This window comes from Micropterus salmoides, unplaced genomic scaffold (assembly GCF_014851395.1).
Source record: "Micropterus salmoides isolate LMB-PRFRI ecotype aquatic unplaced genomic scaffold, ASM1485139v1 Ms_hic_scaffold_12, whole genome shotgun sequence".
Taxonomy (NCBI): Eukaryota; Metazoa; Chordata; class Actinopteri; order Centrarchiformes; family Centrarchidae; genus Micropterus; species Micropterus salmoides.
The window spans coordinates 34,780,024-34,799,136 of NW_024040263.1; the positions used below are offsets into that span (position 1 = coordinate 34,780,024).

At 42.5% G+C, this 19,113-nt stretch overlaps 1 protein-coding gene across 1 annotated transcript; it reads right to left on the reverse strand.

Annotated features, from left to right (window-relative positions):
* Nucleotides 1-3,702: 3,702 nt before the first annotated feature.
* Nucleotides 3,703-13,127, reverse strand: LOC119899974. Its single transcript, XM_038714806.1, has 6 exons — nt 12,942-13,127; nt 7,103-7,385; nt 6,262-6,322; nt 6,007-6,168; nt 4,800-4,840; nt 3,703-4,646 (listed from the first exon to the last, which is right to left on the reverse strand). The coding sequence occupies exons 2-6, from the start codon at nt 7,374-7,376 to the stop codon at nt 4,501-4,503; spliced, it is 684 nt and encodes a 227-aa protein (XP_038570734.1). The 5' UTR covers nt 7,377-7,385; nt 12,942-13,127; the 3' UTR covers nt 3,703-4,500.
* Between the last annotated feature and the right edge of the window lie 5,986 nt (nt 13,128-19,113).

Consider the following 19,113-nt stretch of genomic DNA (forward strand, 5'->3'; position numbering starts at 1 on the left):
ATGACTTTTTATTTTTTTTAAAGTAATGCCCAGATTTACCACGGGGTTCTTGACTAGCCAGAACAGGATGTTCAGCAGTCTTACACTGTTTCATTGAAGTTCTTGCATTCAACCATAGTGGCTAGTTTGCCCTTGACAATAAGGTTTTAGTAAAAAGTCTCATCACTGCTGCGACCTCTTTTTTGAGACCATGCTGTTTCTATTTTTTTTTCTAGTGTCCCCTTCCATAGCATTTTTCAGAGACGATACAAAGAGGAAAACGGATTGCCATTGATAATCCAAACTCTAGGGTTAATTCTTAATTTTCATTACATTTGTTATATAGTATGTAGGGATGAACCGATTCAACTTTTTGTCTCCTGGTTCTGTAGTGGTCTGATATCCCAACTCACGGTACTGGTGGTGATGCATGTAGTGATCAAATGCCAATGCTGTCTCTCTTCCCCATATTTAAAATGTGTAAAACTAATACCGCAAAACTCATCGGGATCAATCTTCTATGTGTAAGTTAACATGTTGCAAATTTTACCCTTGCTATTCAATTCAATTCAATTTTATTTATATAGCACCAAATCACAACAGTTATCTCAGAGCGCTTTTCATAAAGAGCAGGTCTAGACCGTACTCTGTGATGTTATTTACAGAAGCCCAACAGTTCCTTTACTTCACTTCCTTTAAGAGGCAGAAACCTCGAGCAGAACCATGGCTCAGGGTGGGCGGCCATCTGCCTCGACCGGTTGGGGGTGAAGGAGAGAGAGGGAGAGAGAGAGAGAGAGAGAGAGAGAGAGAGAGAGGGACGCAGCCTAAACAATACACACACAGAGGTACAGACAGTTAAGGTGATGTTGCATTGTGACGTCACAAGTAAAGGAGGTGAAGTGCTGCACTACAAACGAGCTGTTTTCAAGTGGTTCAGAGCGGAGCTTTCTGTGGGAGATGGGAACTCCCTTTGGGCTTTTTCACTTTGCAAACCTGTTACATCCACAAAAAGATATATAACTCAATAAAGGAGAGGGAAAAGCCAAAAAACAGAATACTCAACAACTGGCAGACGAGCTGTTATTGTAGGTTTGATAGGCCCATTGTCACACCTCTTCCCCACTCCAACACCATCTTCAAACAACCACCTTCCCCCCATGACACGCTGCCATTCCCTCTCTGACCCCTCATCTGCATTCAAGATCTGTGAAGAGGACGTGAGCCACCTCCTCCAGAGGCAAAAGTGTGTGCTCTCCCACTGCTCTTCTCCCTCTACACCAACAACTGCACCTCAGGAGACCCGTCTGTCAAACTCCTGAAGTTCGCTGACAACTCAACGGTCATCGGCCTCATCCGGGACGGTGACGAGTCGGCCTACAGACGGGAGGTTGATCAGCTGGCTCTCTGGTGCGGTCAGGACAACCAGGAGCTCAACACTGTGGAGATGATTGTGGACTTCAGGAGGAGTCCCCCCACTCTGCCCCCCATCACCATACTCAGCCCTGTGTCTGCTGTGGAATCCTTCAGGTTTCTGGGTTCCACTAAATCCCAGGACCTGAAGTGGGAGCCCAACACTGACACCATCATCAAGAAGGCCCAGCAGAGGACGTACTTCCTGTGTCAGCTCAGGAAGCTCAACCTGCCTAAGGAGCTGCTGATCCACTTCTACACAGCCATCATCCAGTCTGTCCTCTGCACGTCAGAAAAAATTATCAGTGCCAACCTGCCCTCCATTCAGGACTTTTACATTTCCAGAGTCAGGAAACGGGCAGGAAACATCACTGCAGATCCATCTCACCCCGGATACACCAGCTCCTCTCCTCTGGTAGGCGCTACAGAGCACTGTGCGCCAAAACCAACAGACACAGGAGCAGTTTCTTCCCACAAGCCATCACTCTGATGAACAGCTGATTTCTGACTCACAGTGTCAGGAACAATTCCTGTGCAATAACCCAGTAACTCTGTTTCTAATCAGCACCTGTTTACTGGGTAACACTCATTATTTATTCACCATTCTCTATTTCAGAGCTGTTCATACTGTTATATTGTCATGTTGTATATACTATATACCAATCCACCTACCTCAAGTCAAAACTCCTGTACAAAATACTTTTACTTACTTACTACTATGCTCCATTGCACGGTGTACATGTATATGTGTATGTCTACCTGTACACACATCCACCTGTGACATGTACATAACAATGATAATAATAATTACTCCTGCATCCTTTGCACTCTGATCACTGCACTATTTGTCAATATGTCTACATTGTCTTTGTTCATAGTGTGTATATTAGTGTTATCTACACTGTAGCCTGTGTCTGATTTTATTTTATTATTGTGTTATTGTATTTTTGTATGAGTAAGCACATCGTGAGCAATGTACAATCCTGAGTCAAATTCCTCCTATGTGTACACATACCTGGCAATAAAGCCGATTCTTATTCTGATTCTGATTACCAGTCCAGCCCTGGCCTGACCTCACAAATGTGCTTCTAGTAGAAAGGTCAAAACTTCCCATGAACTCTTCCCAGAAGAGGTGAACCTCATATAGCTGTAAATTGTGGGCCAACTTCATATTAAACCCTATGGATTAAGAATGGGATGTGCTTAAGCTTCATGTAAAGGCAGGCATCCCAAACCTTTTGGCAATATAGTGTATGAGCTCCCCTGAAACCATGTTTTTTAAAATGTTTTACTCTCTATTGAGAATATGTTATTTTTGCCATGGATTTCTATTTTTCTGTATCTTCATCATCATGGATAAGCTGTAAAATTAAGCTATTGATATATCATTAATACATGAGGGTGATTCATCCCCAATTCATTTTAATAAAGATATCAGCATGCATGCTAATCTTGTCACTGTGGAAGCCTGGTGTAATATCATAAACTTCACTCACTTCAACAAACTCTCTTGGACCCACTCAGTCTGCTCAGTCACCTCACGTGAGTGAGAGAGAGTTTCTGCCGTTAATGGCCCGCTATAGGTGGCGGGAAAACTGATCTCTTCGCTCATTTTTTGTGGCTCTTAAAGAACCCCCTTTGGCACATTTCGGCCCAACATCCTTTAAAAAGTGAGCTCCGCCAAAAGCCATGGTGTGGTTCGCACACTGACCAAACTTTCAGGGTTACTCATCTTTTTGGAACTTGTTTCAAACTGAGACTTGAATGCAGATACACTAGCTTTTGAGTTAAACTACTTTAACATGTGCTGCCTGTTTTCATGAATCACAGTGAACAAACACTTACACTTCCTCTACTCTCCATCATCTTCGACCCTGGATGAAGAAACAGGGAACATCTTTCCTTCATCACTATTCAGATATGAATCATGTGAATACATCTTACATGAAAATAAGGTTTGTAGTCGACACACAGTGATTTTCAGCCTCAACTGTGATTTCCTGTCTCTGATCCACAAGCTTCCGTAACTCTCTTTCAGCATTTCTTTCATCAGTCTTTCTGAAAAAAATAAGTTTGTTGCCAGATATTGTTTTCCATGTACACATCCTGCACTTTCACTTATGTGTGGTCTCTTAGCAGCTGCTACATTAAATCCCCTCAACCCAACAACAAAACATCTTCAATACTGACAATATGTGTGTTTGCATTTGTATATAAAGCTTTAACAGTCTTGCAAAATATGTGACAAATAAACAGTGAAGTATAAGAATACAACATCACAATGTAACAGTAAACCAAAACTCGGAGTAGAAATTCATGTTAAAACTCATTTATCGAAAGGTTTGATCAAAACCGTAGAGGCAAATGTCTAATCATCTCAACAGATAAAAAAAACTCTTAAAAAACATTTTCATTAACACAGTAACCAAATACATTTCTAAACAAATAACTCATTGACAAAAAACCTTTTCATAATACATGATGGGCTGTATCAGACAAGTGAAAAGCCAAGGAGCAGTCAGCACTTCCCCCTTCCCCTCTGCTACTCGATGCTGTTACTTGATATTAGCTTGTCTAGATTGAGCTAACTTTAGCAACAGCAGCAAACTCTGAAAAAAGAGCGCGAGATGAAGCCTAGTTAATATTTATATTCATATTCATTGATTTCTCCAGACAGTATAGCCTACAATGCATTATACCTGTAAAAGCATATTCACACAACATTCACAAACATCATATTGCACATTAAAGAAAAACAGCATTTTCATCACATTTGATGTCAGTATCATCTCGTGTGCTGCCATCCTTAAGTGTAACACGGAGAAGGAGGGAAGTTGATTCCTCACAGAGGTGCATGGCTAAGCTAACAGGCGCTTGAAATCTTTATACAGTCCAAAAGTCAACAGGTAATGATTGATAGAATTAGCTGTTAGCGCCAGAATTCTGCTCTGGAGCTTAACAATGTGGGGGAGTGTCTGGTATAATCTGAGGAAACAATAGGATTTTTTTACAGGATTTATCATTATGCCAGTGTTGTGAATATAATAAAAAGGTTTTTCACTAAACAGGAAACCTGTCTATACAAACAACTCATACTGACTCAGCCTTTCACTATCTACGCCACAGCTTAGAGAAGAAGCCAAATGTGCCTGTTTCACCATATGACTGATTCATTGATGCCATCTTCCTCTTCCTGACGGACGAATTGGAAGACATGTTTACTGAGCTTGATTCCAGACTGACTTCATCTGAGGAAACTGAAGGAGAGAACAAGACACAGATGGGTTTATTTGTTGCTTTATTAACAGACTGACTGTTAATTAGTTAATTAAACAAACTGAGAACTGAATGCAGACGCACACGTTTTTAATTTAGACAACTTTCATGAATAACAGTGAAGACACACTTACACTTGCTCAGACCAGATCTCATCCCTTCACCACGTTCCACTCTGAAGGAAGAAACAGCGACATCTCAGTTAAATAAAACCATGTTCATTGAATCTGAATTTCTCCCACTGAACAGGTGAGGAGAATGAATGCAAGAACACATTATTACAGAAATGAGACATCTTTCTTCTGAACTGTGAGACTGATGAGAAGCTGATATTCCACTTCACAAGCAAAATGCAATGAAAACAAAGAACACTGTACCTGGTGAGCTACACACTGAGACTTCCTATGCATAGTTTAATGTGTGTAAAAAAAATCTAAAAACCCTGTTCAGTCCCTGAGTCACCAATCGAGCTAGGGGTGTAACTACATGTATTTGTACCGGACCGTTTCGGTTCAGGACTTTGGGAACGAGTTTCCACGCAGACATATTAAGCGGCGGACCAAATTTCCGCCTTGAACTTTCAGCGCTACACAAACAGCACACTTTAGCCTCTCGCTAGCTAGCGACTTCAGCTTCATGGCCAGTGGAGAGAAGCCAGAACTTGAAGACCCTCCCTTATTATTAACGTCTTCTGTTACAAAGAGAGAACACTTCAGTTTCCTAGTGAAACAACAATGGACAAAGACAAGTTGGTAAAACGAAAGCAGTGGACCGACATTTCTCAGTTGTGATCTGGTTTGTTTCTGGCAACACGTCAAACTTGCTAACTCACTAATGGTATCACACGAATGAGAACATCACTGCTACAGACTTTAGACTTCAAAAACTTTTTTTTTTTTTATCGGACCAGGCCTTCAAGCTGGGATTGATTGATTACACCCTTAGATCGAGTGCTTTATCCACACAAACAAATCAGCAAAATCGATAATGAGTTAACAGAAATACAACATACAACATACATACAATGAAAAAATCATGTTTTTTGTTTCACACATGGCACGAACCCCAGTCTCCTGGTTCAAAGTCCGGGTTCTGGCCCTCCTTCCACCCCAACCACCTCCTTACTCAGTCTTTCCTGTTAAATATCATATACCTACCTTTACTGTCAAAAACTAACGCTACAGGGCTTCCCCCACTGCGTTGAACCTATGCTTACAAACTTACACCGATGGGTCTTGACCATGCGTCCTTATGTTATGAGTCGGAGAGTGAGAACGGGTTGTCCTCAGTGTGTCAGTGTAACAAAGCAACAGTGTTTGAGCTCTCATTGTCTGGTCATACCTGAGAGGGTCCGGTCCACAGCGTGGATCCACAAGTGCTGCAGGCAGCATCTTCACTCCTGGGTCACCAAGGTTACTGTTGCTGAGGTCTCGCTCTCTCACATCTGAGGGGCTTGATGTCGGCTCCAAAGCCAGAGAAGTGCCGCCCTCCACTGTGACTGGACTGCATGACAGCATAGAGACACACACACACACACACGACTGAGTTTTCCATTCAGTGTGTAAATGTTCATCTGTTGTACGTCAGAATTCTGACCTGTCAGTGTCCAGTCCCCTTTTTGGACCCTGTGATTTGTTCACCTTCTTTCTTGACTTTGCTGGAGGCCAGAAAAACACAAATCATTAGATTTTCTCAGACCATCACATTTGTCTGACCTCTTTGTCCCTCACATATAATGTGTTGTACTTTCTTAAAGTCCCCAAGTGTTTTAAGTTTATTTTATATGATATGTCTGCACTATATATATCTGGCACAACAATTTGTTTGTTTTTCATTTCCTGGAAAACAATAAAAATATCTTGATGATGATCCTGCACCTGGGGGAGTGTATAAATGTTGCGTACAATGAAACGACGCTGCCGAAGCTGCTAAAATAAATCTGCGGAGTGTTTCTGTGCGCTGGCCGGACCTTAGTGATATCTGCCTGTGCAAAAACATGACTGAACTGGAAAATATTTTCTTGTATCCTTTTAATGTCCACCGGCTGCTCTGACTTAACTCTGAGTGATTTATGTTTTCTGATGGACAGATAACTTTACTTAGTGCTAAAGTGCTAACTGCTGCTAAGTAGCTGCCATTATCTAGTTAGCTCAGTTGCAGCTAGTGGTCATATTAGACACTGGGGGAGTGTTGGTGTAGGTGTAGGTAAGTTTTCAGCTACTGTAAACAAGTCCATCCCCAGCTTTGTAAATTTAAAGGAAACACATAAATATGCGGAAGCAAATAGCGCTCTGCTTTCCATTTAATGGGAACTTTAAAATCAGACAGATGTCCTGATGTTTACTCCTCTCCACCTCTACACTGTTCTATTCAATTGCATTTCCTAGATGTGTGACATCATGTTTTTTATGTTTGTGCTTCTCTTCCTTTGACTGACCTTTTGGTGCCGAGCTGCTGGGCGACAAACGCTGGACCAGATCATTCCTTTTGATCTTCATTAAAAGGATTTTGGTCACCTCCACAGCTTCAGTAAGAGTGTAGGTCTGCACCATCAGATCCACGGTGTCCCGTTGCTCTGCCTTCTCCAGCTTGCCCTTTGAGATGGCTGTTCGGCCTTCGAGGCTGTCATCCTTCTGCAGATACCACTTGAAGTCCTTGAACTCCTCGCTTTCCAAATCTTTCAGCGTGTTCAAAAGTTCCGCTTCAGTCATCCTGACTCCCTGGTAAAATCGGATTTGTATTAGCATAAATCTATTAAGACTGAGAAACAAAAGACTTTCGTGGACAAACATAAAAGGCAAATACATAAATAGTCAACCAAGAACAGGTGGATAACTGTCATCAGATGGTAGAACAGGATTTCAGTTCTGTTAGAGAATGGATCCAAGGCTGGGAGTTGCACAGCCGCTGTCCAAATGACATTATTGTTGCTTTTAACAACAATTTTAAAGAATAATATTATTGTCTGCGGGAAAAAAGGTTGTCTCGCATTTCTGAGTTCTGGGGTTTTAGCAACCCTGGTTGCCCCAGCCTTTTTGTTTGGAGTTTGCATGTTCTCCCCATGTCTGCGTGGGTTCTCTCCAGGTGCTCCGGCTTCCTCCCACCGTCCAAAGACATGCGGACTAGGTTAATTAGTGAACCTAAACTGTCCTTAGGTGTGAGTGTCAGTGTGAGTGGTTGTTTGTCTATGTGTAGCCCTGTGATGGACTGGTGACCTGTCCAGGTTGTACCCCGCCTTTCGCCCGATGGCGATGGGATTGGCTCCAGCCCCCCACGACCCTGTACGCAGGATAAGCGGTTGACGATGGATGGATGGATTTTAGATCAAGCTTCTCCTCACAGAAGGGTTTTTTTTACATTTACACTCTGCTTTCTTTTTTATAGTTTGACCAGTGTGGAGTCGCAGTGTCGTGGCATTAAAAATACATATGAGAAAGATAAGGGTTCATATAAACTATATCTAATCATTGTGTTCTATCTATCTATCTATCTGAGGATGCAGTCTGACCGGTCTGAAGGTGTGAAAAGTCAGTTCTAGAGAATCCAGTCAGTCAGGTTATCACATGAATCATCCCAACAGCTGGAATGCAGCTGTTCTGTATATCTATAGTAAAATCAGCATGCAGGTGTTAGTGTTTTGAGGTTTGTTTACTTACAATGAGTAATATTCTCTCTGACTTCAATTAAATAGCTCACTGATGATTGTATGTATACTATCTGACTGTCTAGTAGTAGCACAAATTATAGTACTAGTTATAGTTACTAGTACTGAAATGTGCCTGTCCCAGACAACAGGAAGGACTCCCCCATCGTGTTTTTCTCTTTAAAATGTTCTTCTTTCGCCCCCCCATCCCTTCTTCCAGGAATGATAATTGATTGTTGTTTCCTCATAACTTCTCTCCAGAGGTATCTGACAGAAACCAAGTCAGTTCCAGGTAACTCAGATCTATTTACACGCCCATTTACTACAGATAGTAAACAGAACAACAAACAAAATAACACGAGCAGTATAACATTCTTATATTCTATCATTCTATCTATCTATTCTAGCTTTCATTTGTTTTTATTTTAGGTTGACATTGCTGCTCTAACAGCAAAGGCTCTTGGTTTGAGGACTATGAAGCATCAACTAATCACTAAAGGGGCTTCAGTCTGGCCAGAGGGCAGCAAAGAAATACTAGCAAAGTCTCTGGTCTCCAAACCACGTTTTGTCAAGAAAACACACGTGAAATGACGCGAACCTACACACGAAACAGCTGTTGTTTGTTATTATAAAGACAGCAATTATAAAGACAAAGAATATGGGTGAAAGAATGGATTAGCACATGCAGGTAGCAGGGGTGAGTAAAAAGTGTTTTGCAAAGAAAAGAAAATAATAATAATAATAAAATGTAACGTCTGGTTACGCTTCCAAAATAAAATGAAAAAAACGAGGTGTAAAGGTGAAAGCGAGTGTCTATAACGTTGATGAGAGGGTGACGAAGGACTATTCTTCTGGGCAAAAGAATTTTTGGAAACAGCAGTCAGGTAAACTTGTGTTCTCTCCTCTCAGAGTCGGATGTCAGCAGATAACAGTAAGTTAATGTGTTCGCTGCACTGAATCTGTCTGTCTGTCCTGTTAACCCAGCTGGGAAGTGCATCTTGCTCTGTCTGTGGTTGCTTGCCAAAATTTGTGTCTGAACAATGTTAGAGTGAAAAACAACTTTTTATTACGTTTGATACCCGCTGACTGGCCACAGAGTTTATTAACTGCACCTCAGAAAATATAACTGTGGCGCACGTGAACTTGCGTTAACATGCATGAAATTAAACCCGTGCATTCCAGCAGCAACAAAAGTGGGACCAGTTCAGACAAGACACAGGTGTGATCGCACTCCTCATAGCAACCCATCATTTTAAAACAAGACAGTGATCATCTGACTCTCAGACAAGTTTAGGTGTCATGATTGATGACCAGCTGTCCTTTTCAGACCATGTTGCTGCTGTCTCTCAGTCATGCTGCTTTGCTCTATACAACATCAGGAAAATCAGGCCCTACCTCACTCAGTACGCCACCCAGCTTCTGGTACAGGCCATGGTTATCTCTCGCCTCGACTATTGCAATGTCCTCCTAGCAGGTCTCCCAGCTTGTGCGGTGAAACCCTTACAAATGTTTCAGAATGTTTTTGATCAGCCCAAAAAGATTCATGTCACTCCATTACTCAGTGACCTCCACTGGCTCCCCGTGGCCTCCAGAATCAAATTCAAGTCACTAATGCTGCATTCAGAGTGACTACTGGGTCTGCACCATCTACCTAAACTCCATAATACAAACTTACGTTCCTTCTCGGCCGCTACGCTCCTCCAACGAACGCCGCCTGGCTCTGCCATCCCTTCACACAAAGCGATCCCAGTCCCGGCTGTTCTCATCTGTGACGCCACGATGGTGGAACGAGCTACCACACGCCATCAGAGCAGGGGCGTCCCTCTCTGACTTCAAGAAGCCCTTGCAAACTCATCTCTTCCAGAGAACACTTCCTCTTATAACACCTCTAACTCCTCTAACATGCACTTCCTGTGCTCTTCTTCTTCTATCCCCTACAATTATCTTGTATTGATTGCACTTTCTGTTAACTCTTACTTCCTTCCCTCGGTATCTACCCCATTGATATGATGTGAACTTTGAGCTCTTACTAGTATGTTTTGTCAGTTGTAGATCTGTAGTTGATGCTCTGTTGATGCTTGTATGTTGTTCCTCAAATGTAAGTCACTTTGGATAAAAGCGTCTGCCAGATGAGTAAATGTGAATGTAAATGTCTACAACACAAAATAATGTATTTATTTTCCACACTTTGCTCTAATCAGATACAACTCTGTACTAATGCAAGATGGAAAGCTGTGGATTCACATTGACTATTGATTATTAAAATGTTGATTAGCAGGTCAGACAACAGATGCACATCTCTCAGTAAATAATAAACATCACATATCCAGTCAATTCATATAGTCTTTTAAATTTGAAAATATATTAAAGGAGTGGCCCAGATGGAGCTGATAATATCAATATCTAGCAAGTACTGTTATTTATAAATTACAGGTGCCATGCTGAAGTTTGTCAGTAGATGCTGGATCATCAGCCAGACCTCTTTAGCAGGTCCTACAGACCCAGGTGAAATACAGGTAGCCTCAGCCAGTAGCCTATAGCACAACCACAGATGTACAGCCAGCATCAGGTACAAGCAGCTCAGACCCTAATGGAGCAGTAGATTGGCCCCAGTCTTAAAAGACTTTATGAGGACAGCGTTAGTGCGCAGAGGTCCGTTCAAACCAGCACTGGATTTTTCTAGAAGAGCTTTCTATTCAGACATATTTCAGAAACACACAGTGTTTTAAAGGTGGGAGGATTGCAGTGAGAGTACTGCTGTGTCAGGTGTCACTGTGCAGCAATGGCAAAATTTGCAATAGCAGAATTTTTCTTGGGTCCCAGGGAGGTCAGGACCGGCTCTGGAGCTGACGTAGGTATGTGTGCTTATGACAGGTTCAAAGCCCTTTCTGACATGGCAGTGCCAATAATAATGGGATACGCAAAGGAAGCTGGTAAAGCAAATACTAACACATTTCACATTACAGTTTCAAAAATATATGGGGGCCTGTGCCCCAGTAGGGGCTTTATGTCTAGCAACACGAGACTTTCCAGAGGAGCACAGCAGCTCCAAACAGCAACAATCACAGCTAACACCACAACAACAGCGTGTCTTGGTGAACTAGAAAGGAAGCTGAATGTCTGTGGGCAAGTAATTAAACGTTACTGACACACAACATGGCTGAAACGGTGTCTTTGTTAGTTTGTCATTTCCAGAGCCAGGGCGAGTACAACAAGCAGACCGTGAGGAGAAAAAAGTTGGATTAGATTTAGGTTAAGATTTGTAAGAATTGATATCCCATTGTTACATAACTAAGACAAAAAAAATAGTTCTTTGCTGTCTTATGTAAGGTGAGTCATGAATGTTTCCTCATAACTTCAGTTAGTTTGACTGGTTTGATGGCACAGATCCAGTCAGTTCCACAGAAATCAGAGTTGATTTGGTGTCGTGTTACCGTGAGTGGTGTGACGTCACCTCAACTAAAATGTTAATGGAGCAGAAAATAACATACAATCCTTATGTCTTCTGTTAAAAAAGTCCACAACCAACTACAAAATAGGCTTTATGGAAGACAGCCACAGCTGTGGCCTATTCATTTGGAATTTATGCTGTTTTTTTTCTGCAAATCCAGAGTTTTCTTATTTAGTTGAAAATGAACCTCACAGAGCAGAAACAGACTCACCATCAAGCTGCGGAGGTGAGGAGATAAAAACAGACAGACTGCAGAGACAGTTACTGACAGGAAGGACATAAACACGACGCAGCATCAGGGTCCAGTTACGTGGGACCCAGTGGGAGCTCTGCTCCTTAAGGAGGGTCTGAGCTCCCTTGGAAGCAGTAAAATCATGCATCTGTGGGGGTCACTAATTCATTTATCCACAACCATTATTACTACTGTGCAGCGCTTGACTGACGTGCTGATGGCTGCACAGTCAGGCTCCACCATCAGCCACTATGGTGCACACGGTTTAGACCTAACAGGTCATTTCCTACATTTTGGTGAAAGTTTCTGCACCAATTAATGGTGGAAATCTTTATGTAAAAAGAAACACAAAATTCAGGTAGCACCTGTCATTTCAAAATATATACAAAATATAAACAAAATATAAACTTAATAGAATCTAAGTCAGTGCAGTTTCAGGCTTTCAGTTCTGTTTCCCCTGTAGATCAACTTTTCTCATGTAAAATCATCCCTGTTGAGGAAGCACATGTAGGCATGATTTAGTCTTCCCTCCTCTTTTGTCATGTTCACAGGGAGAGAACAGAAAACTTATTTAACAATACCCTAGGGGCTAATAGTAGAATGATGTGTGCGTTTTTGTGTGCGTGAGAGAGGGAAATGTTGAATCACGTAATAAGCAATGATTTCTCTCTTTCTCTCTCTCTCGTTATTATTTATTTATTCATCCCCGCCGGCAACGTTAGTTAGTATATTACAGACCCCCACGAAGCTCAGATTAACTCGAACCCTCCGCAGGATTAGTAACATCTATAGGACCTGAAACCCGACAGATTGAAAATGCAATGAGCAATCTGCAAGAGAGATTTGGAACATAGTTTCATATAAACTATATCTATAGATCGAAGAGCCACAGGAGTTTTCTATTCTCTATCATTCAAATCAAACATTCATCTGCACCATATCGGACTTACTTAGCTTGCTCCTGTGAATGTCTGTGAGATCAGCAGGCAGTGTCTTGTCCAGGTATGTGTGGAAAAAAACAGGAGGCTCATTTATATTTTAAAGGGACTTCAGTAAAGACTCCACCCATAATTTACCGCGTCTGCAGGCTGCAGTCTCAACATCACACTTCTTCATCCAAGGATGCAGTGTCGTGTATTTATGTGGTGGATTTTCCCTCATGGAAATATAAAATCAGAAAATTGCCATCGAGATTGAATAAAAGTTTTACAATAATTTATTTACAGGACGATACAAAATAAGTATGGATTACAAGCTTAATAATCAGTAAAATGTTCAACATAACAAGTTTGGTATGGAAAATATAACTGAAACCAAACTCCAACAGATATCAATTTAATATTTCCTTTAAGATTTTGCTTCTGGTGCAAGGTGGATTATAATGTAACCTATTTCCTATATTACTTTAGTTCATGGCGGACCTACAGGATCTCTCTCTGACAGCTCAAGAGAAGATCCTGCTTTCTCTCCTTCCTTTATTTTTTATACCCCAAACAAAGCACACAGCTCCGGTTTACCAGCGTCACTCTTATGGCTCAAATTCAATTTTCCCAACAATTGTCTAAACAGTGATAAAATCAAGTCTTTATATAATGGTGCTTTTGTACTGGCTACAAGCCTGGACATTCCCAACCAATTTCCTGGAATTCTCTTTTGTCCAGCCTTTGTCCAAAAATTAGACTTGAATTTTTGTTATATAAACAACTAAAAGTTAATTTCAGTGTCTAGGCATGAATGTACATACTTTTTGTCTGACCAAAAGTGGAGTGTTACAGAAATCCCAACTTTTTTCAGGATCCTCCCACAATTAAATTAATAGCTTACTTCAATCTTTACTGTAAACATTTGCTTTTTAACTCTTAAACCAAAAGGTAAATTTCAAGAATGGTTATTTTTATTCTTTGCTCCACTACATGACTAAATGAATTATCTAATAAGCAGTCTAATTACTAATCTTAGAATTAAGCTTAACTATTCATAATTTAGTTGTCAAACATGTTGCATAAGGCCCCCACAAATACATCACTGATTCACTTTCAGAACACTTGAAACATTTGCAGCATTCAACAAAATGCACATGTATTCACTGAAACTCAGGGGACCACGACTTCCCTTACTAAACTGGCAGTGTTTCAAAAACCCTTTAATACTTGTTGAGGGGAAAAATCCACATGCCAGCTCACATCTTAACTTCCTAAACATTTCGAACATACACTGCTCCAAAAAATAAAGGGAACACTAAAATAACACATCCTAGATCTGAATGAATGAAATAATCTCATTAAATACTCCTTTCTTTACATAGCTGAATGTGCTGATAACAAAATCACACAAAAATTATCAATGCAAATCAAATTTATCAACCCATGGAGGTCTGGATTTGGAGTCACACTCAAAATCAAAGTGGAAAACACTACAGGCCGATCCAACTTTGATGTAATGTCCTTAAAACAAGTCACAATGAGGCTCAGTGGTGTGTGTGGCCTCCACGTGACCTCCCTACGCCTGGGCTCCTGATGAGGTGGCGGATGGTCTCCTGAGGGATCTCCTCCCAGACCTGGACTAAAGCATCCGCCAACTCCTGAACAGTCTGTGGTGCAACGTGGCGTTGGTGGATGGAGCGAGACATGATGTCCCAGATGTGCTCAGTTGGATTCAGGTCTGGGGAACGGGCGGGCCGGTCCATAGCATCAATGCCTTCCTCACACCCCACACCAATACTGACCCACCACCAAACCGGTCATGCTGGAGGAAGTTGCAGGCAGCAGAACGTTCTCCACGGCGTCTCCAGACTCTGTCACGTCTGTCACATGTGCTCAGTGTGAACCTGCTTTCATCTGTGAAGAGCACAGGGCGCCAGTGGCGAATTTGCCAATCTTGGTGTTCTCTGGCGAACGTCCTGCACGGTGTTGGGCTGTAAGCACGACCCCCACCTGTGGACGTCGGGCCCTCGTACCACCCTCATGGAGTCTGTTTCTGACCGTTTGAGCAGACACATGCACATTTGTGGCCTGCCGGAGGTCATTTTGCAGGGCTCTGGCAGCTGCTCCTCCTGCTCCTCCTTGCACAAAGGCGGAGGTAGCGGTCCTGCTGCTGGGTCGTTGCCCTCCTACGGCCTCCTCCACGTCTCCTGGTAGCGCCTCTGTGCTCTGGACACTACGCTGACAGACACAGCAAACCTTCTCGCCACAGCTCGTATTGATGTGCCATCCTGGATGAGCTGCACTACCTGAGCCACTTGTGTGGGTTGTAGACTCCGTCTCATGCTACCACTAGAGTGGAAGCACCGCCAGCATTCAAAAGTGACCAAAACATCAGCCAGGAAGCACAGGAACTGAGAAGTGGTCTGTGGTCACCACCTGCAGAATCACTCCTATATTGGGGGGGGTCTTGCTAATTGCCTATAATTTCCACCTGTTGTCTATTTTGTTATATGCATATATTATAGCATTTTTCCGCCATGGGTACGAGCCCGGCTCTCAGGCCGCAACAAAGAAGGAGGATGCAACTCAGGTTTAACAAAATTAACATAAATTTATTTAAACTAATCCGAAAGAAGAGAACAGAGGCAGAGCAATGTGGAGGCACAAGCACCAACACTGGCGTCTGGGCGGGCGGGCCTAAATAGGTTGGGCTCACCGGCCAGGTGCTCCCAATCTCCTTAATTGCCTGCAGGGAGAAACACACAGACAGTATACAGTACAGAGGCCCAACACCAAGACCTCTCGGGGCCGTCACACGTACTCAGAAGCTACCCAGTTCACACTCTTGGTTACTCAGCTTTGTTAGTCCATTCTTGCTGAATGGAAAGCAAATTCACCTTGTTAGTAATCGTGCATATATTTGTTGATAAGTAGCAGATTCATTCTCATTTACACCTTCAACATCCAAACATCATTTTCTCGTTACTTAATATGAATTATTTTTAAAATTAATCTCACTTGTATTGTCCTATAATTAGAGTTCATACCACGTAGCAGTAGAACCCTTCTATGTTTGAGTGTTTTAGTTATTATTATTATTATTATTATTTGTTGTCTGCCGCGCCGGCTCAAATTCCCGTGAGCTGGAATGAGCTAGAAACATGAAACTTGGGCAAATAACTGGAAATGGTGTGCATCAGCTTCCATAGAAATATGAACCCAATCGGCCACATGGTGGCGCTGTAATTAAGGCTTAAAAATGGAAACTTTGAAAGGCCACGCCCCTTACACAGTAAGTCCGATTGACTTTTGATTGAAATTTCTCACACAGGTGCAGCTCAATGTGCTCTACAAAAAAGCCTCAAGGACCATTAAGGTCCGCCTATAAAACTTTTCCGCCATTTTGAATTTTTTGAAAATCACATTTTTGACATCTCCTCCTAGACCGTAGCTCCAATTGCCACCAAATTTTCAGTGAATCATCATTGGATCAAGCCTATTAAAAGTTGTATAAAGCATGTCGATATCTCAATTACTTTTCAAGATATGGACCAATGAACTTTGTAAGGGGCGTGGCTCTGGACATAGATATACCTGAACAGTTTGATGTACATACGTGCCTAGGGGCGCTACAAGCGCAAGAAAGGTGCTTAGCATTACACAAATTACACTATAAATCCCATAGTCATTCTCCAATCATCACAAATCTCTCTGAAAGTTTCATTCAAATCGAACACCCGGGGGCGCTATAAATGCAAACAAACTGCAGGGGGTAAAACACAAATCAGGCTACAAAATACAAATTGTTTGTCCAATCAACACAAAACTTGCAGGATATGTCTAGATAAGGACCTCACACATACACTGCAAGTCTCATTCAAATTGACCTCTAGGAGGCGCTACAAATGCACAAAAGGAAGCTATTGATCATAAAATGTTTGTCCCATCCAGTGGTGCTACCAGGGAGGGCCACGGCCACCCTAATAAAATTGGTGGCTACCCCAGTGGACCCCCCCCCGGTGAGGAGTATATGCATAAAATACTGTACATATGGGCCAGACGGTGTGTCTCCATCTTGAAAATCTCTTTCAACAGTTCACTGGAGCTGTGTGAAGTTCCCTCCTGCTTTAAACGCTCCACAATCATCCCGGTCCCCAAAAAACCCTCCATCTCTGGATAAAATGACTACAGGCCTGTCGACATGACATCTGTAGTCATGATGTCCATTGAAAGACTGGTGTTGGCCCACCTGAAGGACATTACAGGCCCCTTGCTTGACCCTCTGCAGGTCAGTGGATGATGCTGTCAACCTGGGTCTGCATTACATCCTGCAACACCTCGACTCTCCAGGGACACATGATTCTGTTCGTAGACTTGAGCTCGGCGTTCAACACCATCATCTCAGAAATCCTCAGCACCAAACTCACCCAGCTCACTGTGCAGCTCACATCCAGCACCCGGACTATCAGCAGTGGCGCTCCCCAGGGGTGTGCGCTCTCCCCACTGCTCTTCTCCCTCTACACCAACGACTGCACCTCAGGAGACCCATCTGTCAAACTCCTGAAGCTCAAAACTGTGGAGATGATCGAAGCCTTCAGGAGGAGCCCCCCGCACTCTGTCTCCTCTGCCTCTAATAGCCACCTGTTTACTGGTTACCAATTATTATTTATTCATCATTCTCTATCTCAGTGCTGGTCACGCTGTTCATACTGCTATATTGTCATATTGTATATACTGTTTACCAAACCCACCTACCTCAAGTACATAACACCTGCACATAATACTTATTCAATCCTGCATCCTTTGCCCTATGCTCCATCGCACTGTGTACATGTATTCATGTATGTGTACCTGTATATCACATCCACCTCCAGCATGTACATAATAATGGTAATAATAATTTACTCCTGCATCCTTTGCACTCTGCTCATTGCACTATTGTCTCAGTCTTTCTTTATTGTTGTTGTTTATAGTGTGTAAATATGTGTTCTCTACACTGTAGCAATGTACAATCAAGAGTCAAATTCCTTGTATGTGCACACATACCTGGCAAATAAAGCTCTGATATTATGTAACTTCTGTGTTAAAAAGTTTAAATGTCTTAGCAGCATGTAGGTGTTGTCATATTAGGCTCCTTCACTTTAAGAGGGTAACCTCTGACCCTGAACTGTGACCGACTATGGTTGTTGTTTTTTTAAGAGAGGCCTCCGATTCGTTCATGTAGATGCCTGTCACCTTTCTAAACTTGTGATTGGTTAAGGGGCGGGCCTAACAGCCAGAGCAGAGTTACGAGTCAGCCTGCTGCTTCCAGACTGTTTTTTTCTCTGGAGGTAACTTAGCCACAAGCTGCAGCAGACAGAAAGCTGTAATTTAATAATCATACAGACAGTCAGTAGCCTGGCTGGTTTATAATAAGTTTGTCACTCTGCTACACAGTTTTGTGTGAGAGCCGTGCTAGTCTGCAGATAGCAACAGGTTAGCAACATCGCTAACAGCAAGCTAACGTAAACGGACACTGTCTCACTGACAGCGCCACGCGTGAGCTGATAAGCACCTCTGGCTTTGAGGGAGACCATCCTGTACCTGTCTTCATCTTCGTCTTTCTGAGAGGATTGCAAAACATGACACCAGCGGGAGTTATCTGGACGATGCTGTGAAACTGAGCTTACTTTAAAGGGTTAAACATGGCTGCCCAACAAACAGGCGGAGGAAACAGCTACGAGCTCAGTGACGGTCGGATCGTAATGTTTATTAAACTCTGTGGAAAATGTTAAACAGCACTGCGGGGCCGCAACGAGTCTGCGGCCTCTCTGAAAAACTTCAGTCCTCCAGAAGTTTGACCAGAGGAAAAGCCGCCGCTGCGCCTTTCTGCTGAAGTGAGCCTGCTTTGGTGAGTGAAGCATCGTTAATCATCCTGACTGTGTGCTGCTGCTCCGTGTATGGGACAAACTGTTGTGCTAACGGTTGATACCAGGCTATGGATTGTTGTTGTCATGTAGCCGCTTCATGCTGCTTTATTATCTGCGGTTATTACGCCAATATGGCGGCTGGCTGCGCTGGATGAAAGGTACGGAGCCAGGAGTGTAAATGATCTCTCTCTCTCAAATTCAAATTTAAATTAGCTTTATTGGCATGAATGTAATAACAACATTGCCAAAGCATCACATAAACACAACATAAGAACAATCAGCCCCATACA

Excerpts from the sequence above, each read along its gene's own strand:
- LOC119899974 (XM_038714806.1), bottom strand. The coding sequence starts at position 7,376 with ATGACTGAAGCGGAACTTTTGAACACGCTGAAAGATTTGGAAAGCGAG. Across the intron at positions 6,169-6,261 it reads AGGGGACTGGACACTGACAG|TCCAGTCACAGTGGAGGGCG; the intron begins GTCAGAATTCTG and ends GCTGTCATGCAG. Across the intron at positions 4,647-4,799 it reads GAGATCTGGTCTGAGCAAGT|TTTCCTCAGATGAAGTCAGT; the intron begins GTAAGTGTGTCT and ends TCTCTCCTTCAG.